Source organism: Berkeleyomyces rouxiae (assembly GCF_048999995.1).
Source record: "Berkeleyomyces rouxiae strain 22BRR77 chromosome Unknown BrBRR77_ptg000012l, whole genome shotgun sequence".
NCBI classification, from domain to species: domain Eukaryota; kingdom Fungi; phylum Ascomycota; class Sordariomycetes; order Microascales; family Ceratocystidaceae; genus Berkeleyomyces; species Berkeleyomyces rouxiae.
Genome location: NW_027396502.1, coordinates 970,496 through 996,894, shown reverse-complemented (window position 1 = coordinate 996,894; position 26,399 = coordinate 970,496). Strand labels below are relative to the sequence as shown.

Genomic DNA, 26,399 nt, shown 5'->3' with positions numbered 1-26,399 from the left:
GTAGAAAATTGGCGTCACTGGTAGGAATCGAACCTACGACTTCTCGGTAGCTAACTGAAAAGCCTTGCCAGGTGCTATACCACTGCACCACAGCGACCGGTTGTGCCGTTTAATGTTAGGAATCTCGAGGCCATGCCTTTGCGCCCGCGGGTCCTGACCTACGTCCGCCAAGGCCTGCCGTTTTCTGTGCTGTTCGAGTTTGGCGATGCTGAGAGTGATATTCAGACCCTGCGCATCCTTGCGTCGGAGCCGTTTTCGCTTCTCAATGTCTACAACGAACGCCAGCTGACTGTGCAGCCTGTCCCCGAGACCCAACCCCGCCCCTATACCATTGAGCGCACCAATCTTTTATCGCGCAATATTGACACCAGTACTTTGCTTCTCGGCGACTTCAATCTCCATCACCATTGGTGGAATTCCCAGCGAGAGCATCCCCACGAACCACGAGCTGACTCTTTTGCTAACTGGCTGATGTCGCAGAATGCCACCCTGATTGTCGACGACGACTACGTTGAACGCAACGGCGGCACATACGTCAACAGCAGCACGACCTCGGTGATCGACCTCGCATTTTCCCTGCGGTCTCGACCGGGCCTGTTTACGAACTGGAGGTATCTTCAGGAGACGGGCTCCGATCACCGGGCCATCAGTTTTGATTACGTCAGCACCACCACACCCAAAACCCTAACACGTAACCCGGCGTTCAACACCAAGACGGCCGACTGGTCGCTGTTTCGCAAGGAATGGCTGGCTGGCCAGGCCGACCTTGAGCTTCAGCTGTCCCTGGCAGAGATTTCTGCAGACGGTGACGCAATGGCGCGACTGCTTTCCGAGGCCCTGCAATCTGCTTGTCAGAGGTGCATGTCAGTGAAGAGGCACAGTGCCCGCGCAAAGCCATGGTGGACGCCCGAGCTACAATCACAACGTCAGGCCGCATCGCGCGCAGAGAGAAGATACAGACGAGGCAGGCTGTCGCTGGTTGAGTTTCATTCGATTCGCAACAAGTACACCCATGCTGTCGAAGATGCTAAGTCTACTCACTGGACTACCTTTCTTTCTGACGCTGACAACGAAAAGGTCTACACAGCCTGGAAATACACCAAGCCAGCTACGGCGAGTTACTTCCCCCCCATCCAGGGGCCAGACGGGTTAGCCAATACCCCCGAGGAGAAGGAAAAGGCTTTCCTGACGCTACTGGGTGCTACGTCTAGCGCAGGTGTCGACCCCCGACCTGACGTTGCCGATACACACGACCCCCATCACGACCCCCATCACGACACCCCCCCGAACGACACCGACCGAAGCATATACCCCTGGCCTGACCTTACAGACCACGAGATCAAGGAGGCAATCATGTCCGCCAACGCCAAGAAGGCCCCCGGGCCCGACGGCATGAACGCCAAGATCATCCAGATCGCCTTTGAGGCCCATCCCGCGCCCTTTCTCTCCGTCTACAAAGCCCTGTCTCGCCTCGGAATACACCCCACACTCTGGAAGCAAGCTACTGGGATTGTGCTCGCGAAAGACGGAAAGGCTGATTATTCAGTCGTAAAGTCCTACCGCATCATCTCACTGCTCAACTGTCTAGGCAAAGTGCTCGAGAAAGTCTTTGCGACCCGCTTAGGGTACCTCGCTAATTGCCATGACAGCTCGCTTCTAGACGACACTCAACTGGGAGGCCGCAAACAGCGTTCAGCCATGGACGCCGCTCTCGTATACGTCAGCCACCTGCAGAAGGTCAAGGAGATGAAGCTCGTTCCAAGCACTCTCTTCCTTGACGTCAAGGGCGCTTTCGACCACGTGTCAAAGCCCTGCTTGATGCGCAGCTTACGTGAGCTCGGTCTTCCCCTGGTGTTCCGAAAATGGGTTGCTTCGTTCCTCCAGGACCGTACTGTCGGCCTGCACATCGAGGGTCAGCCGTTTCCGATGACCCCGGTTAACATCGGCATCCCCCAAGGTTCCCCCATCAGTCCTCTACTCTTCCTGTTGTATGCTCGGCATATAGTGGCTCGGGTGGCCGGCGACACACCACAACTTCAGCTGTCGTATATAGACGACTTCAGCGTAACCGTGGCGTCCAAAAGCCCGAGGCGTTCGGCGGCGCTTCTCGAAGAACTCGTGACGGAGCTGCGGGCCAAGGCTCGCGACTACGGCATTGAGTTTGAAGAGAGCAAAACTGAGCTGATCCACTACACCGATGCTGCAAAATGGGCCTCCCAAACTGTCCGAGTAGGTGATGTCACTGTGCGTCCCCAAAAGATGGTCAAGTGGCTAGGTTTCCATTTCGACAACAGACTTTCGTTTAAACAGCACGTCCAGGCACGGACCCAAAAGGCTGAGATCGCGTTCCGCGGCTTGCTTCGGCTGGCTTCGAACACGCGTGGACTGTCCATCGCGGCACTCCGTCAGCTCTACATCTCCTGTGTGGGTACCGTCGCCGATTACGGATCAATTCTCTGGTATGACCCGTCAAAACCCCAGCTCAGTCTGCAAAGGGTATACCAGAAACTGCAAAGCCAAGCTGCCGCCCGTATCCTAGGTACATTCCGCGGTTCACCAACACGCGCCGTCGAAGTCGAGGCCGGCCTCCCGCCCCCCTCTATTCGATTCGCCAAAGCACGCATGGCCTACGCCGCTCGCACTCTCCGCCTCCAACGCAACCATCCCGTCCGTGTTGCGTCCCAACCCGACAAGGACGAGCTTGCCCCCGATGACTCAGACCTGCCTCTCCTGGGGCATAACATGAGTGTCAAGACTCGACTCGGCTGCATCATGCGCGAGTTGAAGCCATTGGTGGCAGGCATGTGGAGACGAGAACGTCGCCGACAGGAGTGGGATAGTCCCTGGCAGCCGCCACTGACCGACCGCATCTCCATCGTCGTCGACCCTGGACCCAAGGAGGACGCTGCCGTCAGGCATGCCCAGTTCTTGTCAAGACTTCCGAACGATGCCGTCACCGTGTATACGGACGGCTCCAAAGAAGGCTCCAGATGCTCACTTGCAGCGTGCGTGGTCGATACCAAAACCGGTGAAATCAAAACGAAAGTCAGTCACCGACTGCAAGATGTGGAGGTTGCAGACTGCGAGAGCGCCGCCATCGTGGAGGCACTCACGCTCCTCGCCAAAACAGAAAAAATAACAAAGCAAGCTCGCCCCTGCTATGTGTTTGTCGACAGCCAAGCTGCCATTGCGCGGCTCCGCAAGCACGGCCACTTCGCGTGGCAGGCCCGCCGCGTCCTCGGTACATTCACGTCGCCAGTCACGGTGATGTGGTGTCCCGGGCACATGGGCATAGCGGGGAACGAGATTGCAGACGCGGTTGCACGCCAGGCTCTCGAGAGTGATGATGAACGCAAGTTCAGCTCACTGGGCAGTGTCTTCGCCAGGGTTAGGAGGTTTACCATGGACAAGTGGGAGACTCTCTGGGCTTTTGAGCGAGACACCGCCGCTGGTCCCTCCCATGGCTCGCACTACCTGCGTACCATCGGTGGTGATCCAGTTCTCCGTGCTAAGGCGCCCAAGGTTTCCGGACCAAGATGGCTAACCTCGGCGTACTTCCAGATGAAGGTGGGTAAAGGCAACTTGTTGCCCTACCTGCTGCTCATCAAGAAGACGGACTCGGACCGGTGCCGCCGTTGTCAAGAACATGAAAGCGAGAGCGTTGAGCATGTGCTGCTGCACTGCGCCGCATTTTCTGCAGAGCGTCAAGAGATGGCCATGGCATTGAGTCCTAAGTCGCTAGATCTCCCGACGCTCTTCAATACGAATAACGGAACCGAGGTGCTGCTGAAGTTTGTTCGCAAGACGGGTTTTTGCACGAAGGCCTGGGTAGAAGGTGTGGGGACAAGAGAAAGTAGTGGTGGGAGGAGAGTGGAGGAAGTTGAGGAGTGAGGAGGAGTTGGTGCTTGTGTCTTTGGACAAATTACTGTGTCGAACACGACGTATTTCCTTTGTCGTTGATTTTTGCTAGAGTTTGGATGTTGTTTTATTGTACCTTGCTATGTGTAGATTTACTGCACCTCGCCATAACCCTATCAGGTTCCATGCGAGTAATGAATAAAAAAAAAAAAAAAAAAAACACTCGGATGGGTCCCTGGGCGCCACGTAACTCTCCTCTCCACTCTTTCAGGGCTCGGACAATTGCCAACATTTCTTTGTCATGGATCTCATAGTTGGACTCGGCAGGAGACAGCTTCTGGCTGATGTAGGCACATGGAAACAGGCCATCTGGATGCTGCTGCAATAGGACAGCTCCAGTGCTGTAGCCTGAAGAGTCAGCTTCGACAGTTGTTGGCAGAGAGTGGTCGAAGAGGCGCAAGACGGGCGAAGCACAGAAGAGATCTTTGAGTGACGAGAAGGCAGCTTGGCATTCTGGAGACCAGACGAAGGGAACTAGGTGACCAGTCAGTGAAGTGAGAGGGACGGCTACTTCGGCAAAGTTCTTGATGAACGGGCGGTAAAAATTGGCAAATCCTAGGAAGCCACGGAGCTCTTTCTTGGAACTGGGTACGGGCCAGTCTTTCACTGCTTGCACCTTGGCAGGATCCATTGTTGCTTTTCCAGGCTTGATGATGTAGCCCAGGTACTTGACTTCTTGTACACCGAACTCGCACTTGTCGATGTCAACCGTCAGTCCGGCCTTCACGAGCTTGGCTAGGACGTGGTTAACTTGTTCCTTGTGCTCGTCGAGGGAGCCATCGGTGTACACTAGGATGTCATCAACGTAAGCAGAACAAAACAGGTCGAGGTACTCTTGCAATACGGAATTCAGGAAGCGTTGGAATTGGGCAGGAGCATTGGACAAACCAAACGGCATCACGTTCCATTCAAAGGAGCCCAGGCGCGTACGGAAAGCGGTCTTCCATTCGTGGCCTGGCTCGATACGGATATTATGGAACGCTGCAACGACGTCAAGCTTAGTGAACCACTTTGAACGGCTGATTTTTTTTTTTTTTTTTTATTCATTACTCGCATGGAACCTGACAGGGTTATGGCGAGGTGTATATTAATACTATATACGAATCAAGGTTTAACGGAATCTCAAACAAGCTAGCTACAGTCGCTGTGGTGCAGTGGTATAGCACCTGGCAAGGCTTTTCAGTTAGCTACCGAGAAGTCGTAGGTTCGATTCCTACCAGTGACGCCAATTTTCTACGAGCAGTCAACCTTGACTGGGGCACTTGGGGTTAGTGCTGCTCGTTGGAAATTCATACCAAAAGCTATTCATGTATTTCCTTTCTGTCATAACTTGGGGATTATATTTGTGGGATCTTAGATGTAACTGCCTCCCTGCCAGGGGTTTGGAGTATATTATGTGTAGTAGCTAGCTTGTTTGAGATTCCGTTAAACCTTGATTCGTGTATAGTATTAATATACACCTCGCCATAACCCTGTCAGGTTCCATGCGAGTAATGAATAAAAAAAAAAAAAAAAAAGCTAGCTACTATACATAATATACTCCAATCCCCTGGCAGGGAGGCAGTTACATCTAAGATCCCACAAATATAATCCCCAAGTTATGACAGAAAGGAAATACATGAATAGCTTTTGGTATGAATTTCCAACGAGCAGCACTAACCCCAAGTGCCCCAGTTAAGGTTGACTGCTCGTAGAAAATTGGCGTCACTGGTAGGAATCGAACCTACGACTTCTCGGTAGCCAACCGAAAAGCCTTGCCAGGTGCTATACCACTGCACCACAGCGACAACGGCTGATTTGGCGTAGTGTTTCCTTGAAGTTGGGTAACGGGTATCTATCCTTCTTCATCAGCTTGTTCAACAGACGGTAGTCCACGCAGAATCTAAGTCCACCGCCAGGTTTCTTGACGAACAGGATGGGGGCAGCAGCAGTGGAACTACTCATTCGAATGAACTTCTTGTTCAGTAGGTTCAGTAACGTTTGGCGCAGTACTATCAACTCATCGTGGGACCCACGGTTACAACATTGACCCCCACAGATATACACCTGCATCAAAAATGGCCAAATCGACAGAAAAACTCACCAAAACGACTCTGAGCAACAGCTCAATTGATTCTAAGACTAGTTCGAGCAGTGCATCGAACAAAATAGACAAGAAACCGACCGCGCGCGATGAAACGCGCCGCACGACGCGCCTGGGGCTGAGTTTTGCCCAGATGGCGAGCCAGGAACCGCGTTCCGACGACGACGAGCTGCTGCGTTCACCGTTGCAGCCTGCGCCCGTCACCTCATCGATGAAAGTCGATGCAGGTGTTGAAGATGCGCCGGTGGTTGAGATTCCCTCGACACCCGACTCGCGCGACTCGGACGCGACAACGCCGACGCCTAATGCACTGGATGGGAACCTGTTCGTGTTCAGCCAGGCTCAGCGCGATGAGAACGACACCAACAACACCAACAACAACAACAACGACCAGACGATTCCGGCGAAGCGCGCCCGAGAGATTGCTCTCATGTTGGAGCGCAAGCGCCGGCGCGACGAGCAGAACGCCGCCATCATGAACGAGGTCTTCCTTGTTCTAGAACGACTCAAGGAGTCAGCCTCCGAGGCCCAGCTGATGCGCATCCTGCGCCAGTTTGGCAACGAGTGCGGGCTCGTCGTAATGTCGCGCCACGACCACAAAACGCTGGTTGAGATGGAAGTCTCAAAGTGTCATGAATAGCTATCCTGACACTGCTCATGCTAAGGGTTATGCATGAGACCTACCCCACTCTTCTTTTCCACAACGCCGAAGGTCGGCGACCTATGAAGATGCGCTTATGGCACAGGTTGGTCTGTGTAGATCGTGAGTTGATCAACGGATATGAGGTTGTCGTGGGATGTGCTGAGGACGGGTGCTCTGATAGACGTTGTTCTGCTGCTGCGGAGTTTTCTTGTTGCAATTGCCATTGCGTGCTTAGGTGGGGGTTGTTATCTGGTTCGATTGTTACGAACCTGTTACGTCTTGTTTACACGAGACTTATCTTTTGTTCGTAGTTAGATGTTGATTGTTTCTAGCTTGGGAAGACAGAGTTTTGTCAGGAGCGCCGACAACATAAATATCGTCGTCTCCTGCCCTGAGTTGATCAGGTTTACTCTTGTTCTCCAAGCTTAACAATCACATGCACTTGCTTACCTTCTTCTTCTTCTTTATACCATTCTGTTCTTGCTTTCTTTGCAGTTCAACCTTTCTTCTTCTTTGAAGTGTGTGATTGTTCCTCCTCCTTCCTCTTTGTGCCGCTCTATTCTCAGAATAGCCATCTAAGTTGTGTGTTGCCTCTTCATCTCAACCGACCATACGTCTTAGCACTCTGTCTAACTGACGTCTTCCTCCACAGGCCCGACTGTCCACCTCAGGAACCTATCATTGTCCCGAGTCGTTGGCTGTACCCGGAACCCTAATCCTTTCTTCGGGCCCTATCCGTAATATTTTGTTAAGCTTCATTTGAAGACCCGACGCTATTACAACTTTGGCTCTCTTTGGCACTTTTTTCTCTCCTCATTTATTTTTCCCTCTCTATTACGTTTCAACTCGCAATGGCCCTCACTCGCGAAATGATCGAGCATCTCAATACGTTCCTCCTGTCGATTCCTGACCGAACTCCTGAGAACTGGCATCTCGGTGCCCTTCCTAGGGAGTTCAGTGCTGAGATCAAAATGGCTATTGTGGCGGCTTACATGTCTGGTCTGCGCACCGACGATGGTGCCCCGCCCATCCCCGTTGGCTCTGTTCCTGATGCGGCTCAGGTTTACTGGGCTGCGTTCCAGGCTGGCGCTGAAGCCCGCTTCAACTCCCTTGAGTCTCTTCCCCGAGTCAAACGGGAAGAGGATGCCGATCCGTTGAAAGAGGCCGACAAGCATCTTGATGTCGTGCCCTATGATGGCAATCAGCAAGGCTTCCAGGCGTTCCAGAGGCAACTTGCGGTCAAATTTGCTGCTGCACCCAAGCACCACCGCACGGAGCAGCGCAAGCTGATGACTGCCTTCTCCTACCTTAGAGATGGCGCTCTGGATTGGGCCATGCCTCGGATGGACCCGGCCACTGGACACATGAACTTTGAAACGTACGACGATTTTATGAAATCGTTAGCTGAGGCTTTCGATGACCCTGACTGGCGCATGACTGCGACCCAGCAGATCTTCGACTTAAAGCAGACAGGTACTTGTACTGCCTATCACTCTGCTTTTACAACGCTGTTGAAGAAACTCGGTTGGGCCGACGCTGATTTCACCATTGCACTATTTCAGCGAGGCCTCAAGCCCCACATACAGGACGCTCTGGCTTGGAACACCTATCCTGCCCCTAAGGGAACGCTTGATCAGTTCGCTAATTTCTGCAACACGCTGGACAATACGATCAACAACCGAACCCGGGGAAACAACGGGAAAATCCAACCGCCTCCTGGTGTGGTCCCCTTTCAGCAAGATTCTCGTTCGAGAAATGCTGGCGCCCAAAAAGCTGTCCCCAACACCAAGCCAGCTAAGGGTACCTCTGCAGGTCCCGATGCCAACGGTCTACCCTTCCGTAAGACTGCTGACGGCAAAATGGCAAAGGGTGTTTGTTGGAAGTGTGGCGCAAAGGACCACATGCTAAAGGCTTGCCCCAAAAACAACCTTGCTCTTCGCGCAGCTACTGTCCCTTCTCCCTCCACTTCTACCCGGGCTCCCTCGACGGCCCCTGCGCCTGATGCGTCAAAAAACTAGAAGGGCTACCGACCCATTCCCCTCTGGTCCTGGCTAGCCCTGACGCTGCTGATGAGGGTCTCTTGAGAATCAGCACTTGTTCTCTTGATAATGCTATCGATTATGGTAACTCTCCCCCTCTGGTTATTCCTGTGACAGTGAATAATTCCATTGAGGCCTACGCTATGGTGGATTCGGGATCAACAACTTGTTTTGTGGATTCTGAATTTATAGCAAGGCATCAGATTCCTACTGTTCTCAAGGCCAGAGCCGAGTCGCTCCATGTTGTTGATGGTAGTGAAACTGCTGCGGGTAAAGTGACCCACCAAGTTCCTTTGTCCCTCTCTTTTCCTAATTATTCAGAAACTTTGGTTTTTCAAATCACGAAGCTTGGGGGCTACCACATCATCCTGGGGAAATGCTGGCTCGACGCCCATAACCCGGAAATTTCTTGGCCTTCCAATACGCTCAAGATATCGGTTACTTCTACCGCCGATGGCAATGCTGTGGCAGCTTCTGATTCTTCTTCTTCTTCTTCTTCTGTTTCGACTGCTTCTACTGATTCTGGCGCTTCGTTTGATTTTTCTTATACAAAAAACGACAAAAATATTGCTTCTACCGCTGGCAGTCAGATTGAGGGATCTGCTCCTGCTTCAGCCACTTCACCCCTTCCTTCTTTTATTGCACAATCGTCAGCTGTGTCTTGTTCCTGTGTGACGGTGTCGTCTCAGGCTTTGCATCGCTTTGCCAAAGCTGAGAAACTACAGATTTATCGTGTCACCGCTCAGGAAGTCCTGGATTATCTCAATCAGGAGGACCTAACTCCGGAACAAGAGCATGCACGGCTCCTTGAACGCATCCCGAAGAAATACCATGACCTACTTCCTCTGTTCTCTCGAGAAGGTGCTGATCAACTACCACCTCACCGGGACATTGATCATGCGATTAACTTCGTTCCCGATGCGAAATACCCCAAGGCCCCGCTGTACGATATGACTCCACTCGAGTTGCAGGCTGTCAAAAAATATCTAGATGGCATGCTTGCTAAAGGCTTTATTTCCTCTTCCTCTTCGCCGCTGGCTTCCCCGATTCTTTTTGCTAGGAAGCCAGGCAGTTTACGATTCTGTGTTGATTTCCGAGCCGTCAATGATATCACCATCAAAGACGTAACTCCTCTGCCTCGGATCAATGAATCACTGCGCACGGCGGCTACGGGAAACATTTTTACAAAGCTGGATCTGAGAGCTGCGTACCACTTGATTCGCATCAAGAAAGGTGATGAATACAAGACAGCTTTCAGAACTCGATATGGCATTTTTGAGTACAATGTGATGCCGTTTGGGCTCACCAATGCTCCTGCCACGTGTCAGAAATATGTCAGCGAGGTCTTGTCGGAGTATTTGGACATATTCTGTGTCTGTTACTTGGATGATATCCTGGTGTTCTCTCTGAACCAAGAGGAACATGATGTTCATGTGCGCAAAGTCCTGCTAAAATTAGCGCAGGCCAGTCTGTTTGTCAAGGGTGAAAAATGCGAATTCGACAAGACTGAAACTACCTTTGTTGGCTTTGTTATTTCAGCCGATGCTCTGAAGATGGACCCCGCTAAAGTTGCGGCTGTCCGTGAGTGGGAGGCTCCCCGAACTGTTAAGGGAGTCCAGTCCTTTTTGGGTTTTGCCAATTTCTATAGGAGGTTCATCCGTGACTTCTCTAGAATCTGCACACCTCTCTTCGAGTTGACTAAAAAGACGCAATCTTTTGTCTGGTCCTCTGAATGTGAGGCTGTTGGGGTTGCACCCTTAAGGACCGACGGAAGCCCGACACCAACACTAACGGCGTATCCTCGAAGGACTAGTCCGGCGCTGGTACGGCAAAACTAATGCCAGACCAGAACCAAGACTAACGGCACTTCCTAGAGGAACTAGTTGTCGTCGCCGCCGATCGTCGGTTGCCTCCCTTTCCAACAGGATAAATAGTCGCATTGTTTCTACACCATTTAGAGAGTTTAGTTTTGTTCTTCAATTCGAGATCTTTGTCCCTCTGTGTCCCTTTCTGTGAAGATCCAGCTTAGCGTAATCACACCTTAACATCATCTCGAATTCTCAAACCCCCCTTTCCCTTTTCCTTTTTTTTTTTTTTTATTTTTCCTTAAGTCACTCTTATCTTTCCTTTTTTTTTTACTTTACCGCCGACCCGACGAGGGATCGAGATATATTTTTACTTTTCTTTTACTTTGCCATTTGAATATCCACAGCGGCCAAACCCTATGGCCCCAAACTATTTTGCACCCTCTGACGACGATTCTTCCTTCCACCACAGCTTCCGAGAAGACAGCATACTACCAGAAGTCCCCGGTGAGCCAGAGGTTTTCCACGAAGCAACAATGGCTCACAATAACGAAATGCAGGGACTCCCCAACTCCGCCCCCGCGACCCCAGTGGTTGTGCGAAACACCTCCTCCGACCTCCGCCCGGTCCGTTATGACCATACGCGGCCTGATCTCTACCCAACGTACCGGTCATACGTGGAGATGAAGTACCGCTACGACCACAGTCACTTCAACGGCGCAGGAGGGTTCATTCTGCACTGTTACGGTCTGTTAGTGTTACGGGTCGTGGACCCGACGTTGGATCATCTTTGGGCTGATCCATGTTGACCCACTTTTTGTGTGATTTGAAGTTGGGTCCACTTTCGGGTTAGGGTTTGTGGACCCACTTTTAGTCGACCAGGGTGCGACCCACTTTTTGTGTCACAGGGGTCGGGACCCACTTTTATGTGCACGGGTGTTGCTCCACTTTTATTGTACAGGGGTCATAGGGCTGGTTGCCCTGGTGGGGCGCACAACTGGATTGTCGAACGCCTATAAAGCAGAGCCAGTTCCCCCATCTTTAGTTTGGATTTTCTTCTTCCTTTTCTTTCTTTTCTTCCCTATGTTAAAGATAATAAACAGCATTGGACCTAACTATGAGTTTTCTCCGTACTTAGACAACCCGTCACAGTTAGCCGACAATGCCTTGCTCCAGGCACAGACCTACATTGCCCGCATGAGCCGCGATCCATCGTTGGAGAACGTGGATAAGTTCCTGGAATTCTTGGACAGCTGCTTCGAGGACACCTCAGCTTCCCGTCGTGCACTCTTGGAGCTGCACACCCTCAAATGCCGAGGTGCCTCTGCTCCGGAACATTTGGCTCGGGTCAGTCGGTTGATGCAGATCGCTGGCTGCTATAGACTGAGCCACGAAGAGCGCATAATGAATCTGAGGCGCACCCTCCCCCGGGCAAGTGATGTCTGCCCTGGCTGGTTTCCCAGACCCCCCAACCTACGAACAATACGCACAACAGGTGCTTAATGCCTGGCAAAAACTCGACGAGTGTCGGCATGCCCACCCTCCGAGGAACCCTGCCCGGACGTCCCAGTTCCGCAATGTCCCGGCACAACACTCCCCTGATGCCATGGACTGGGCGCCCACCCATAACAGTGCCCCCCGTCGTGCCAAGTGGGTCTCCAAGGAAGAACTCCAGTCACGAAGAGCCAGAGGACTGTGCCTCCGTTGTGGCGCTGGTGGCCACATGTCCCCTAACTGCCCATTCGAGCGTGCCCGCCCCCCGGTACAACAGAGTGTTCGCGCAGCCACGAACCTCCCTCCTCCTGTACTCGAAGAAGAGGGCGAAGAATATTACGAGACCGCCGAGGAGGACTCGGGAAACTGATCGCCTCTGCCCCAAGTCGTGGTCAGAGGCCCAAGCAGGTTTTCAAAGACGACAAGGCTGCTGTGAAGGAATGGGAAGAGTTGAATAGATCTATTACCAACACATCAATTCAATTAGATGCAGTGATCAACAACACTTGTCCCGTGATTGCATTGATTGACACCGGTAGCGCTTCCCCCTCTATGATCAGCAGTGACCTTGTAAAGAAATGGAAACTTGATACGCATTTCAGTTCGCGTCCCAGAACGCTGGTACCATTTAATTCAAAGAGTACCGTCACGGTTGACCGATTAGCCGTGTTTAAAATTGACATATCGGGCCACATAGAAAAACATGTGGCGTGGGTAGTACCAAAATTAGCCGAAGACATCCTGATCGGATACCCATGGCTCAAGAAACAAGGGGCAAGGATAGACTGTGAAGCCGACACAGTTAGATTTAAATCCGGCATTGTCGCTCGAGGAAAGGCGACGACAAACCATACCTTCCGCTCTACCATGGTACGAATAAACAGAGCGAGCACCTTCTTCCGCGCCGCCAAGAGAGATAAGCTGCGGGTTTTTGCAGCTTCAATCGAAGATATCAATAAAGCCTTGGCCCGTTTGGAGAAAGATAGAGTACCAGCCAACCCCAGAGAGTGGAAAAAGAAGATCCCAGCTTGGATCGAGCACGACAAGGTCAAGGTGTTTGATCCAGACGCACAATTTGCTAAAAAGATGCCTCCCCGCCGGCCTGGCCAGGATCATAGGATCGAGTTGACCGTGCCCGACGAAGAAGCTCCATGGGGCCCCCTTTATAGCATGACCAGAGAAGAACTCGTGGTTCTTCGCCAGACGCTTCTTTCATTGCTGGAAAAAGGCTACATTCGCCACAGCCAGTCCACTGCTGCTGCTCCCATCCTATTCGTGAAAAAGCCTGGTGGCGGCCTCCGCTTCTGTGTAGATTATCGTGCACTAAACGCGACTATGAAAAAGAATCGGTACCCACTCCCAAACATCAGCGAGACCCTAGCTAATGCTTCCAAAGCTAAGTGGTTTACGAAACTCGACGTTTTTTTTTTTTTTTTTAATTCATTACTCGCATGGAACCTGACAGGGTTATGGCGAGGTGTATATTAATACTATACACGAATCAAGGTTTAACGGAATCTCAAACAAGCTAGCTACTACACATAATATACTCCAATCCCCTGGCAGGGAGGCAGTTACATCTAAGATCCCACAAATATAATCCCCAAGTTATGACAGAAAGGAAATACATGAATAGCTTTTGGTATGAATTTCCAACGAGCAGCACTAACCCCAAGTGCCCCAGTTAAGGTTGACTGCTCGTAGAAAATTGGCGTCACTGGTAGGAATCGAACCTACGACTTCTCGGTAGCCAACCGAAAAGCCTTGCCAGGTGCTATACCACTGCACCACAGCGACAAACTCGACGTTGTTTCCGCGTTTCATAACATCAGAATCGCCGAGGGAGATGAGTGGAAGACCGCTTTTCGAACGCGACAAGGCCTTTTTGAGTGGAACGTCATGCCTTTTGGTCTGGCCAACGCGCCTGCAGAGTTCCAAAGTTTTGTGAACAGTCTGCTACGCCCATACTTGGATGTGTGGTGCTCTGCCTACGTCGATGACATCTTGATTTATACCGACGGCACGTTAGAGGACCACTACGAGAAGGTCAACTTGGCTTTAGCAAAGGTTCTGGAGGGCCAACTGACAATCGACATTGATAAATGTGAGTTCGCGGTATCGAAAGTGAAGTACCTGGGATACATCCTTGAGCCCGGCAAGATTTCAACCGACCCAACCAAAGTCTCTGCAGTGTCGGACTGGCCAACGCCCAAGAAGGTCAGGGACGTTCGAGCCTTCCTCGGTCTATGCAATTTCTACCGCACCTTTGTCAGAAATTTCACTACTCTAGCGACTCCCTTGCTACAGTTGACAAAGAAAGACCAGGCCTTCCAGTGGGGCGAAAAGGAAGAAGAGTCCTTCCAGGCTCTAAAAGAAGCATTCACCTCGACCCCTGTCCTCTGCACGCACAATCCAGATCTGCCAACTGTTGTTGAGACAGACGCGTCTGGCTACTGTCTCGGTGCAGCGCTTCTACAGACGCAGCCCGATAGATCAACTAGGCCTTGTGCTTATTTCAGCCGCAAAATGACTGCCGCCGAATGCAACTACCCGATCCACGACAAAGAGCTGTTGGCTGTTGTCTGTGCCCTGAAGGAATGGCGTGGCGAACTCAAGGGCCTGAAGGAGACGTTTACCATCGTCTCAGATCATAAAAACTTGCTGCATTTTACCAAGTTGCAGCACTTGTCCGAACGCCAAGCTAGATGGTACCTGACCTTGAGCGAATACAACTGCACCATCGTCCACCGTCCTGGTAAACTCTCCCCTCTCCCAGATGCTCTCTCTCGCCGCGACACCCCAGACAACACGAATGACGCGCGCTACAACGACCGACTAGCCACTATCTTGCACCACGACGGTAACGGCCTGAAAGTTTTCTCGACACAAACCACCAACACGCCAGAAGCCCCTTCTACCCCCGAACTTCCGCCTGCCTTACGGGAACTCTGGTCTGATGCCTGTGCTGCCGATGATGAATACGCCATTATCCATAAAGCGTTGACAGATGGACTGTCACAGTGGCCCGAAACAATCAGACACAAGTTGAGAGTCAACATTTCCGACTGCTCTTTGGACGCCAAATCCGCTATTCGATTTCGGAATAAACTATGGGTACCTACTAACGAGCCATTGAGAACCGCCATCCTACAGAACATTCATGACTCGCCCATGATGCTGCACCCCGGAAAGAACGTCATGCAAGTCGAGCTGTCTAGAGAGTTTTTCTGGCCCCGCTACGTCGAAGATATCCGCCGTTTCTGCCGCAACTGTCAAATTTGTGGTAGTTCTAACATTCGTCGCGACAACAAGGACACCACCCTCAAAGCCTTGCCAATTCCCGACCAGCCTTGGGCCGAGATTGCCATCGACTTTATCGGACCTTTGGAACCAGCACAGAAAGGCGGCATCACCTACACCCACGTCCTAACTGTTATAGACCGTCTATCCAAGGGCGTCATCCTTATTCCCGCCGACGCCCTCGACATGGAATCTGTTGCAGATATGTTCTTCCACCACTTTTACCGACACCACGGCATGCCAAAATCTATTTTGTCTGACCGCGAATTTGTCAACGCAGCTTGGCGACACCTCTGCAAACGCCTAGAGATCGAAAGGCTAACCACAACAGCTTACCATCCGGCTACCAATGGAGCTGCAGAGAGGATGAACGCTGAGATCAAAGTCAAACTTGCCAAACTCAGCGCTGAAGGCCCCGCCTGGCTCAATCTACTGCCCATGGTCGAGTTCAGCATCAATGCCACCCCATCTTCTGCCACTAATGTTTCACCTTTCTTCTTGTCTCACGGCTACCACCCACGAGTCTTCGCCGCACCACCATTGCCTGTCGAACCCGACAATAACGGTCCACTCGGACAGGCTGAGAGGGTCATCCAACGCCTGAGAGACGCCCAGAAATGGGCCCACGCCAACCTTTCTCTGTCACGAGCGGAGATGGAGCAACGCGAGAATGAACACCGACGTCCTGCACCAGATTTTCCTACAGGCTCATACGTTTGGCTCACCCTACGCCCTGAACAACAAGGCTCAGGCCTCGGCAGGAAACTTAGAGCAAAATACCAATACTGCAAAGTGTTGGAACAAGTTACCCCTCACACTTATCGTCTTGAAGTACCGGGTACAACTGCTCACGACGTCTACCATGCCGATCGCCTTCGCTCAGCTGCCAACGACGCTTTCCCTTCCCAAAAGACTCACGACGATCGACCAGCACCTATGGAAGTCATCAATGGTGAAGAATACTGGGAGGTCGAAAAGATCCTAGGCGAACGCACTTCTAACGGTGTCAAAGTCGCTGTGGTGCAGTGGTATAGCACCTGGCAAGGCTTTTCGGTTGGCTACCGAGAAGTCGTAGGTTCGATTCCTACCAGTGACGCCAATTTTCTACGAGCAGTCAACCTTAACTGGGGCACTTGGGGTTAGTGCTGCTCGTTGGAAATTCATACCAAAAGCTATTCATGTATTTCCTTTCTGTCATAACTTGGGGATTATATTTGTGGGATCTTAGATGTAACTGCCTCCCTGCCAGGGGATTGGAGTATATTATGTGTAGTAGCTAGCTTGTTTGAGATTCCGTTAAACCTTGATTCGTGTATAGTATTAATATACACCTCGCCATAACCCTGTCAGGTTCCATGCGAGTAATGAATAAAAAAAAAAAAAAAAAAAAACGGTGTCAAGCAAGTCAAAGTCAAATGGAAAGGCTACGTCAGACCTGGCTGGGAACCAGTCGACCTTCTGGTCGATACCGACGCCTACAAACTATGGCTCAGCCAAAAAGGAACCAAAACGACGCGCAAAAGGAGGAAGAGAGGCTGATGTTGGGGTTGCACCCTTAAGGACCGACGGAAGCCCGACACCAACACTAACGGCGTATCCTCGAAGGACTAGTCCGGCTGTCATGAATAGCTATCCTGACACTGCTCATGCTAAGGGTTATGCATGAGACCTACCCCACTCTTCTTTTCCACAACGCCGAAGGTCGGCGACCTATGAAGATGCGCTTATGGCACAGGTTGGTCTGTGTAGATCGTGAGTTGATCAACGGATATGAGGTTGTCGTGGGATGTGCTGAGCACGGGTGCTCTGATAGACGTTGTTCTGCTGCTGCGGAGTTTTCTTGTTGCAATTGCCATTGCGTGCTTAGGTGGGGGTTGTTATCTGGTTCGATTGTTACGAACCTGTTACGTCTTGTTTACACGAGACTTATCTTTTGTTCGTAGTTAGATGTTGATTGTTTCTAGCTTGGGAAGACAGAGTTTTGTCAGGAGCGCCGACAACATAAATATCGTCGTCTCCTGCCCTGAGTTGATCAGGTTTACTCTTGTTCTCCAAGCTTAACAATCACATGCACTTGCTTACCTTCTTCTTCTTCTTTATACCATTCTGTTCTTGCTTTCTTTGCAGTTCAACCTTTCTTCTTCTTTGAAGTGTGTGATTGTTCCTCCTCCTTCCTCTTTGTGCCGCTCTATTCTCAGAATAGCCATCTAAGTTGTGTGTTGCCTCTTCATCTCAACCGACCATACGTCTTAGCACTCTGTCTAACTGACGTCTTCCTCCACAGGCCCGACTGTCCACCTCAGGAACCTATCATTGTCCCGAGTCGTTGGCTGTACCCGGAACCCTAATCCTTTCTTCGGGCCCTATCCGTAATATTTTGTTAAGCTTCATTTGAAGACCCGACGCTATTACAACTTTGGCTCTCTTTGGCACTTTTTTCTCTCCTCATTTATTTTTCCCTCTCTATTACGTTTCAACTCGCAATGGCCCTCACTCGCGAAATGATCGAGCATCTCAATACGTTCCTCCTGTCGATTCCTGACCGAACTCCTGAGAACTGGCATCTCGGTGCCCTTCCTAGGGAGTTCAGTGCTGAGATCAAAATGGCTATTGTGGCGGCTTACATGTCTGGTCTGCGCACCGACGATGGTGCCCCGCCCATCCCCGTTGGCTCTGTTCCTGATGCGGCTCAGGTTTACTGGGCTGCGTTCCAGGCTGGCGCTGAAGCCCGCTTCAACTCCCTTGAGTCTCTTCCCCGAGTCAAACGGGAAGAGGATGCCGATCCGTTGAAAGAGGCCGACAAGCATCTTGATGTCGTGCCCTATGATGGCAATCAGCAAGGCTTCCAGGCGTTCCAGAGGCAACTTGCGGTCAAATTTGCTGCTGCACCCAAGCACCACCGCACGGAGCAGCGCAAGCTGATGACTGCCTTCTCCTACCTTAGAGATGGCGCTCTGGATTGGGCCATGCCTCGGATGGACCCGGCCACTGGACACATGAACTTTGAAACGTACGACGATTTTATGAAATCGTTAGCTGAGGCTTTCGATGACCCTGACTGGCGCATGACTGCGACCCAGCAGATCTTCGACTTAAAGCAGACAGGTACTTGTACTGCCTATCACTCTGCTTTTACAACGCTGTTGAAGAAACTCGGTTGGGCCGACGCTGATTTCACCATTGCACTATTTCAGCGAGGCCTCAAGCCCCACATACAGGACGCTCTGGCTTGGAACACCTATCCTGCCCCTAAGGGAACGCTTGATCAGTTCGCTAATTTCTGCAACACGCTGGACAATACGATCAACAACCGAACCCGGGGAAACAACGGGAAAATCCAACCGCCTCCTGGTGTGGTCCCCTTTCAGCAAGATTCTCGTTCGAGAAATGCTGGCGCCCAAAAAGCTGTCCCCAACACCAAGCCAGCTAAGGGTACCTCTGCAGGTCCCGATGCCAACGGTCTACCCTTCCGTAAGACTGCTGACGGCAAAATGGCAAAGGGTGTTTGTTGGAAGTGTGGCGCAAAGGACCACATGCTAAAGGCTTGCCCCAAAAACAACCTTGCTCTTCGCGCAGCTACTGTCCCTTCTCCCTCCACTTCTACCCGGGCTCCCTCGACGGCCCCTGCGCCTGATGCGTCAAAAAACTAGAAGGGCTACCGACCCATTCCCCTCTGGTCCTGGCTAGCCCTGACGCTGCTGATGAGGGTCTCTTGAGAATCAGCACTTGTTCTCTTGATAATGCTATCGATTATGGTAACTCTCCCCCTCTGGTTATTCCTGTGACAGTGAATAATTCCATTGAGGCCTACGCTATGGTGGATTCGGGATCAACAACTTGTTTTGTGGATTCTGAATTTATAGCAAGGCATCAGATTCCTACTGTTCTCAAGGCCAGAGCCGAGTCGCTCCATGTTGTTGATGGTAGTGAAACTGCTGCGGGTAAAGTGACCCACCAAGTTCCTTTGTCCCTCTCTTTTCCTAATTATTCAGAAACTTTGGTTTTTCAAATCACGAAGCTTGGGGGCTACCACATCATCCTGGGGAAATGCTGGCTCGACGCCCATAACCCGGAAATTTCTTGGCCTTCCAATACGCTCAAGATATCGGTTACTTCTACCGCCGATGGCAATGCTGTGGCAGCTTCTGATTCTTCTTCTTCTTCTTCTTCTGTTTCGACTGCTTCTACTGATTCTGGCGCTTCGTTTGATTTTTCTTATACAAAAAACGACAAAAATATTGCTTCTACCGCTGGCAGTCAGATTGAGGGATCTGCTCCTGCTTCAGCCACTTCACCCCTTCCTTCTTTTATTGCACAATCGTCAGCTGTGTCTTGTTCCTGTGTGACGGTGTCGTCTCAGGCTTTGCATCGCTTTGCCAAAGCTGAGAAACTACAGATTTATCGTGTCACCGCTCAGGAAGTCCTGGATTATCTCAATCAGGAGGACCTAACTCCGGAACAAGAGCATGCACGGCTCCTTGAACGCATCCCGAAGAAATACCATGACCTACTTCCTCTGTTCTCTCGAGAAGGTGCTGATCAACTACCACCTCACCGGGACATTGATCATGCGATTAACTTCGTTCCCGATGCGAAATACCCCAAGGCCCCGCTGTACGATATGACTCCACTCGAGTTGCAGGCTGTCAAAAAATATCTAGATGGCATGCTTGCTAAAGGCTTTATTTCCTCTTCCTCTTCGCCGCTGGCTTCCCCGATTCTTTTTGCTAGGAAGCCAGGCAGTTTACGATTCTGTGTTGATTTCCGAGCCGTCAATGATATCACCATCAAAGACGTAACTCCTCTGCCTCGGATCAATGAATCACTGCGCACGGCGGCTACGGGAAACATTTTTACAAAGCTGGATCTGAGAGCTGCGTACCACTTGATTCGCATCAAGAAAGGTGATGAATACAAGACAGCTTTCAGAACTCGATATGGCATTTTTGAGTACAATGTGATGCCGTTTGGGCTCACCAATGCTCCTGCCACGTGTCAGAAATATGTCAGCGAGGTCTTGTCGGAGTATTTGGACATATTCTGTGTCTGTTACTTGGATGATATCCTGGTGTTCTCTCTGAACCAAGAGGAACATGATGTTCATGTGCGCAAAGTCCTGCTAAAATTAGCGCAGGCCAGTCTGTTTGTCAAGGGTGAAAAATGCGAATTCGACAAGACTGAAACTACCTTTGTTGGCTTTGTTATTTCAGCCGATGCTCTGAAGATGGACCCCGCTAAAGTTGCGGCTGTCCGTGAGTGGGAGGCTCCCCGAACTGTTAAGGGAGTCCAGTCCTTTTTGGGTTTTGCCAATTTCTATAGGAGGTTCATCCGTGACTTCTCTAGAATCTGCACACCTCTCTTCGAGTTGACTAAAAAGACGCAATCTTTTGTCTGGTCCTCTGAATGTGAGGCAGCATTTCACACCCTGAAGGACCTTTTCTGCTCTGAACCTATCCTCAAGCACTTTGATTACCTGTTGGACACTGTTATTGAAACAGACGCGTCTGACCGTGTAATATCTGCCGTCATGTCTCAATACCACCCGACTGACAAGGGGCTTCTACTACACCCCGTGGCCTATTTCTCTCAAAAAATGAATCCTGCCCAGTGTAACTACGGCGTAGGTGACAAGGAGTTGTTAGCCATTGTGGAGTCTCTAAAGTCGTGGCGATTCATGGTTGAAAGTCTGGAAAAACCTGTTCTGGTATTGACGGACCATCGGAATTTAGCCGTTCTTAAGCAAATTCCGGCCATGAACAGACGGCAAGCGAGGTGGGCTATGGAACTGAGCGAGTACCGTTATGTCATCACTTATAGGCCTGGCTCCTTGAATTCTAGAGCTGATGCCCTGACCAGACGCTACGAAGACCTCGTTTCTTCTTCTTCTGAGGAGGATAAAGAGCTGTGTGCTCCTATTATTCCCCCTGAAAATTTTATTGGTACCATGTCTTTGGTAGACGAGGTAAAAATCGCGCTATCCACGGACAAGTGGGCTCTTGATGTTATTTCTGCTCTTCGAGGCCAGTCGACCAAACCTCCAGATGTGGACCTCAGTGTCTGCAGGCTTGACAATGACGGTCTTTTGTTTGTCAACGACCTTCTATATTTGCCGAACGAGGATCTACGAGTTCGTGCATTGAAGAATTGTCATGATATTATGCCTAGCGGACACCCTGGACAAAAGAACACTTTTGAACTTCTTGTTCGGGAATACTGGTGGCCCGGGATGCGTCGTGATGTCATCCGGTACATCCGAAATTGTGAGGTCTGCCAACGGATCAAGTCCGCGCGACATAGTCCCTACGGTCTACTGAAACCTCTGACCATTCCGCAAGCTCGGTGGACATCTGTGTCCCTTGATTTTATCACCGGCTTGCCGGTCTCCAATTCTTTTGACATGATTCTCGTTGTCATCGATAGGCTTAGCAAAATGGCTCACTTTATACCTTGCGATTCCTCGCTGGATGCTGCAGGTTTTGCTAAGCTCTATTTGTCAGCAGTGTATAGGCTCCACGGTCTGCCATTGGACATTGTGTCCGACAGGGGTAGTCTGTTTACGTCGGCTTTTTCCAAGGCTTTAGCCAAACTGTTGGGCATAAAGCAAAATCTGAGTACTGCGTTCCACCCTCAGACCGATGGTCAGACTGAGCGTGTGAACTCTATTTTGGAGCAATACCTGCGGGGTTACACCAACTATAGACAGGACAATTGGGCTGATCTTTTGCCCTTGGCGGAGTTCTCTTACAATGACTCCGAGTCCAGTTCTACTATGCTGACGCCCTTCTTTGCGAACCACGGGTTTCACCCCAGAAGTGGGCGTGAGTCGCTCCCAGTCTCTGTGGAAAAAGGCCCGTTGCGGAACTTTGTTAAAGAGCTTGACAACATTTGTCAGTTTTTAAAGACTGAAATTACGTGGAGCCGTGAGCGGATGACCGAGTACGCGAATCGACACAAATCTTCCGCCCCTCTCCTTCGAGAAGGGGACTTAGTGTGGCTTTTGAGTAGAAATATTCGAACTACTCGTCCTTCAAAGAAGTTGGACTTCAAGAAGCTTGGCCCATTTAAGATTCTACGGAAGGTGTCTTCGCATGCCTACGAGTTGGCACTCCCTGCCACTATGAAGGTTCATCCCGTCTTCCACGTTTGTCTGCTGGAACCATGTGCGTCGGATCCTCTTCCTGGCCAGAAAAACCCTCCTCCTCCTCCCGTCATAGTAGATGGCGAGGAAGAATTTGTGGTCAAGGAAATTATAGGCGTGTCTTCGCGTGGCCCTCTGCAATATCAAGTAGTTTGGGAGGGCTATGAACATGATGGACCCTCCTGGGAACCTCTGGACCATTTAGCCAATGCACCTGAGAAGGTTGCAGAATTCTACAAGAGGATGCCTAACGCCAGACGATCTTAGTACTGCTGTGGAAATCAGTCATAAAAAGGGGGGCTACTGTCATGAATAGCTATCCTGACACTGCTCATGCTAAGGGTTATGCATGAGACCTACCCCACTCTTCTTTTCCACAACGCCGAAGGTCGGCGACCTATGAAGATGCGCTTATGGCACAGGTTGGTCTGTGTAGATCGTGAGTTGATCAACGGATATGAGGTTGTCGTGGGATGTGCTGAGCACGGGTGCTCTGATAGACGTTGTTCTGCTGCTGCGGAGTTTTCTTGTTGCAATTGCCATTGCGTGCTTAGGTGGGGGTTGTTATCTGGTTCGATTGTTACGAACCTGTTACGTCTTGTTTACACGAGACTTATCTTTTGTTCGTAGTTAGATGTTGATTGTTTCTAGCTTGGGAAGACAGAGTTTTGTCAGGAGCGCCGACAACATAAATATCGTCGTCTCCTGCCCTGAGTTGATCAGGTTTACTCTTGTTCTCCAAGCTTAACAATCACATGCACGTCGCTGTGGTGCAGTGGTATAGCACCTGGCAAGGCTTTTCGGTTGGCTACCGAGAAGTCGTAGGTTCGATTCCTACCAGTGACGCCAATTTTCTACGAGCAGTCAACCTTAACTGGGGCACTTGGGGTTAGTGCTGCTCGTTGGAAATTCATACCAAAAGCTATTCATGTATTTCCTTTCTGTCATAACTTGGGGATTATATTTGTGGGATCTTAGATGTAACTGCCTCCCTGCCAGGGGATTGGAGTATATTATGTGTAGTAGCTAGCTTGTTTGAGATTCCGTTAAACCTTGATTCGTGTATAGTATTAATATACACCTCGCCATAACCCTGTCAGGTTCCATGCGAGTAATGAATAAAAAAAAAAAAAAAAAAAAAATCACATGCACTTGCTTACCTTCTTCTTCTTCTTTATACCATTCTGTTCTTGCTTTCTTTGCAGTTCAACCTTTCTTCTTCTTTGAAGTGTGTGATTGTTCCTCCTCCTTCCTCTTTGTGCCGCTCTATTCTCAGAATAGCCATCTAAGTTGTGTGTTGCCTCTTCATCTCAACCGACCATACGTCTTAGCACTCTGTCTAACTGACGTCTTCCTCCACAGGCCCGACTGTCCACCTCAGGAACCTATCATTGTCCCGAGTCGTTGGCTGTACCCGGAACCCTAATCCTTTCTTCGGGCCCTATCCGTAATACCGGCGCTGGTACGGCAAAACTAATGCCAGACCAGAACCAAGACTAACGGCACTTCCTAGAGGAACTAGTTGTCGTCGCCGCCGATCGTCGGTTGCCTCCCTTTCCAACAGGATAAATAGTCGCATTGTTTCTACACCATTTAGAGAGTTTAGTTTTGTTCTTCAATTCGAGATCTTTGTCCCTCTGTGTCCCTTTCTGTGAAGATCCAGCTTAGCGTAATCACACCTTAACAGAGGCAGCATTTCACACCCTGAAGGACCTTTTCTGCTCTGAACCTATCCTCAAGCACTTTGATTACCTGTTGGACACTGTTATTGAAACAGACGCGTCTGACCGTGTAATATCTGCCGTCATGTCTCAATACCACCCGACTGACAAGGGGCTTCTACTACACCCCGTGGCCTATTTCTCTCAAAAAATGAATCCTGCCCAGTGTAACTACGGCGTAGGTGACAAGGAGTTGTTAGCCATTGTGGAGTCTCTAAAGTCGTGGCGATTCATGGTTGAAAGTCTGGAAAAACCTGTTCTGGTATTGACGGACCATCGGAATTTAGCCGTTCTTAAGCAAATTCCGGCCATGAACAGACGGCAAGCGAGGTGGGCTATGGAACTGAGCGAGTACCGTTATGTCATCACTTATAGGCCTGGCTCCTTGAATTCTAGAGCTGATGCCCTGACCAGACGCTACGAAGACCTCGTTTCTTCTTCTTCTGAGGAGGATAAAGAGCTGTGTGCTCCTATTATTCCCCCTGAAAATTTTATTGGTACCATGTCTTTGGTAGACGAGGTAAAAATCGCGCTATCCACGGACAAGTGGGCTCTTGATGTTATTTCTGCTCTTCGAGGCCAGTCGACCAAACCTCCAGATGTGGACCTCAGTGTCTGCAGGCTTGACAATGACGGTCTTTTGTTTGTCAACGACCTTCTATATTTGCCGAACGAGGATCTACGAGTTCGTGCATTGAAGAATTGTCATGATATTATGCCTAGCGGACACCCTGGACAAAAGAACACTTTTGAACTTCTTGTTCGGGAATACTGGTGGCCCGGGATGCGTCGTGATGTCATCCGGTACATCCGAAATTGTGAGGTCTGCCAACGGATCAAGTCCGCGCGACATAGTCCCTACGGTCTACTGAAACCTCTGACCATTCCGCAAGCTCGGTGGACATCTGTGTCCCTTGATTTTATCACCGGCTTGCCGGTCTCCAATTCTTTTGACATGATTCTCGTTGTCGTCGATAGGCTTAGCAAAATGGCTCACTTTATACCTTGCGATTCCTCGCTGGATGCTGCAGGTTTTGCTAAGCTCTATTTGTCAGCAGTGTATAGGCTCCACGGTCTGCCATTGGACATTGTGTCCGACAGGGGTAGTCTGTTTACGTCGGCTTTTTCCAAGGCTTTAGCCAAACTGTTGGGCATAAAGCAAAATCTGAGTACTGCGTTCCACCCTCAGACCGATGGTCAGACTGAGCGTGTGAACTCTATTTTGGAGCAATACCTGCGGGGTTACACCAACTATAGACAGGACAATTGGGCTGATCTTTTGCCCTTGGCGGAGTTCTCTTACAATGACTCCGAGTCCAGTTCTACTATGCTGACGCCCTTCTTTGCGAACCACGGGTTTCACCCCAGAAGTGGGCGTGAGTCGCTCCCAGTCTCTGTGGAAAAAGGCCCGTTGCGGAACTTTGTTAAAGAGCTTGACAACATTTGTCAGTTTTTAAAGACTGAAATTACGTGGAGCCGTGAGCGGATGACCGAGTACGCGAATCGACACAAATCTTCCGCCCCTCTCCTTCGAGAAGGGGACTTAGTGTGGCTTTTGAGTAGAAATATTCGAACTACTCGTCCTTCAAAGAAGTTGGACTTCAAGAAGCTTGGCCCATTTAAGATTCTACGGAAGGTGTCTTCGCATGCCTACGAGTTGGCACTCCCTGCCACTATGAAGGTTCATCCCGTCTTCCACGTTTGTCTGCTGGAACCATGTGCGTCGGATCCTCTTCCTGGCCAGAAGAACCCTCCTCCTCCTCCCGTCATAGTAGATGGCGAGGAAGAATTTGTGGTCAAGGAAATTATAGGCGTGTCTTCGCGTGGCCCTCTGCAATATCAAGTAGTTTGGGAGGGCTATGAACATGATGGACCCTCCTGGGAACCTCTGGACCATTTAGCCAATGCACCTGAGAAGGTTGCAGAATTCTACAAGAGGATGCCTAACGCCAGACGATCTTAGTACTGCTGTGGAAATCAGTCATAAAAAGGGGGGCTACTGTCATGAATAGCTATCCTGACACTGCTCATGCTAAGGGTTATGCATGAGACCTACCCCACTCTTCTTTTCCACAACGCCGAAGGTCGGCGACCTATGAAGATGCGCTTATGGCACAGGTTGGTCTGTGTAGATCGTGAGTTGATCAACGGATATGAGGTTGTCGTGGGATGTGCTGAGCACGGGTGCTCTGATAGACGTTGTTCTGCTGCTGCGGAGTTTTCTTGTTGCAATTGCCATTGCGTGCTTAGGTGGGGGT

General features: G+C 50.5%; 10 protein-coding genes across 10 annotated transcripts; 9 read left to right on the top strand and 1 right to left on the bottom strand.

Moving 5' to 3' along the window:
• Positions 1 to 132: 132 nt before the first annotated feature.
• On the top strand, positions 133 to 3,891 carry BROUX77_007579 (uncharacterized protein; the record flags this gene model as incomplete). Its single annotated transcript, XM_073752689.1, has 1 exon — positions 133 to 3,891. One exon carries the CDS (start codon positions 133 to 135, stop codon positions 3,889 to 3,891), a length of 3,759 nt encoding a protein of 1,252 aa, XP_073601872.1.
• A 119-nt stretch (positions 3,892 to 4,010) lies between these two features.
• BROUX77_007578 (uncharacterized protein) lies at positions 4,011 to 5,862 on the bottom strand (the record flags this gene model as incomplete). The annotated part of the gene is made up of 3 exons (XM_073752688.1): positions 4,011 to 4,031; positions 4,139 to 4,899; positions 5,706 to 5,862. 3 exons carry the CDS (start codon positions 5,860 to 5,862, stop codon positions 4,011 to 4,013), a joined length of 939 nt encoding a protein of 312 aa, XP_073601871.1.
• A 113-nt stretch (positions 5,863 to 5,975) lies between these two features.
• BROUX77_007577 (uncharacterized protein) lies at positions 5,976 to 6,641 on the top strand (the record flags this gene model as incomplete). Its single annotated transcript, XM_073752687.1, has 1 exon — positions 5,976 to 6,641. One exon carries the CDS (start codon positions 5,976 to 5,978, stop codon positions 6,639 to 6,641), a length of 666 nt encoding a protein of 221 aa, XP_073601870.1.
• Positions 6,642 to 7,495: 854 nt separating this feature from the next.
• BROUX77_007576 (uncharacterized protein) lies at positions 7,496 to 8,662 on the top strand (the record flags this gene model as incomplete). Its single annotated transcript, XM_073752686.1, has 1 exon — positions 7,496 to 8,662. One exon carries the CDS (start codon positions 7,496 to 7,498, stop codon positions 8,660 to 8,662), a length of 1,167 nt encoding a protein of 388 aa, XP_073601869.1.
• A 164-nt stretch (positions 8,663 to 8,826) lies between these two features.
• Positions 8,827 to 10,521, top strand: BROUX77_007575 (uncharacterized protein; the record flags this gene model as incomplete). The annotated part of the gene is made up of 1 exon (XM_073752684.1): positions 8,827 to 10,521. The coding sequence occupies one exon, from the start codon at positions 8,827 to 8,829 to the stop codon at positions 10,519 to 10,521; it is 1,695 nt and encodes a 564-aa protein (XP_073601868.1).
• Positions 10,522 to 10,907: 386 nt separating this feature from the next.
• Positions 10,908 to 12,352, top strand: BROUX77_007574 (uncharacterized protein; the record flags this gene model as incomplete). The annotated part of the gene is made up of 3 exons (XM_073752683.1): positions 10,908 to 11,235; positions 11,627 to 11,835; positions 11,984 to 12,352. 3 exons carry the CDS (start codon positions 10,908 to 10,910, stop codon positions 12,350 to 12,352), a joined length of 906 nt encoding a protein of 301 aa, XP_073601867.1.
• A 497-nt stretch (positions 12,353 to 12,849) lies between these two features.
• Positions 12,850 to 16,425, top strand: BROUX77_007573 (uncharacterized protein; the record flags this gene model as incomplete). The annotated part of the gene is made up of 2 exons (XM_073752682.1): positions 12,850 to 13,290; positions 13,687 to 16,425. 2 exons carry the CDS (start codon positions 12,850 to 12,852, stop codon positions 16,423 to 16,425), a joined length of 3,180 nt encoding a protein of 1,059 aa, XP_073601866.1.
• A 1,340-nt stretch (positions 16,426 to 17,765) lies between these two features.
• BROUX77_007572 (uncharacterized protein) lies at positions 17,766 to 18,932 on the top strand (the record flags this gene model as incomplete). The annotated part of the gene is made up of 1 exon (XM_073752681.1): positions 17,766 to 18,932. One exon carries the CDS (start codon positions 17,766 to 17,768, stop codon positions 18,930 to 18,932), a length of 1,167 nt encoding a protein of 388 aa, XP_073601865.1.
• A 164-nt stretch (positions 18,933 to 19,096) lies between these two features.
• BROUX77_007571 (uncharacterized protein) lies at positions 19,097 to 22,687 on the top strand (the record flags this gene model as incomplete). The annotated part of the gene is made up of 1 exon (XM_073752680.1): positions 19,097 to 22,687. The coding sequence occupies one exon, from the start codon at positions 19,097 to 19,099 to the stop codon at positions 22,685 to 22,687; it is 3,591 nt and encodes a 1,196-aa protein (XP_073601864.1).
• Positions 22,688 to 24,292: 1,605 nt separating this feature from the next.
• BROUX77_007570 (uncharacterized protein) lies at positions 24,293 to 26,104 on the top strand (the record flags this gene model as incomplete). The annotated part of the gene is made up of 1 exon (XM_073752679.1): positions 24,293 to 26,104. The coding sequence occupies one exon, from the start codon at positions 24,293 to 24,295 to the stop codon at positions 26,102 to 26,104; it is 1,812 nt and encodes a 603-aa protein (XP_073601863.1).
• Between the last annotated feature and the right edge of the window lie 295 nt (positions 26,105 to 26,399).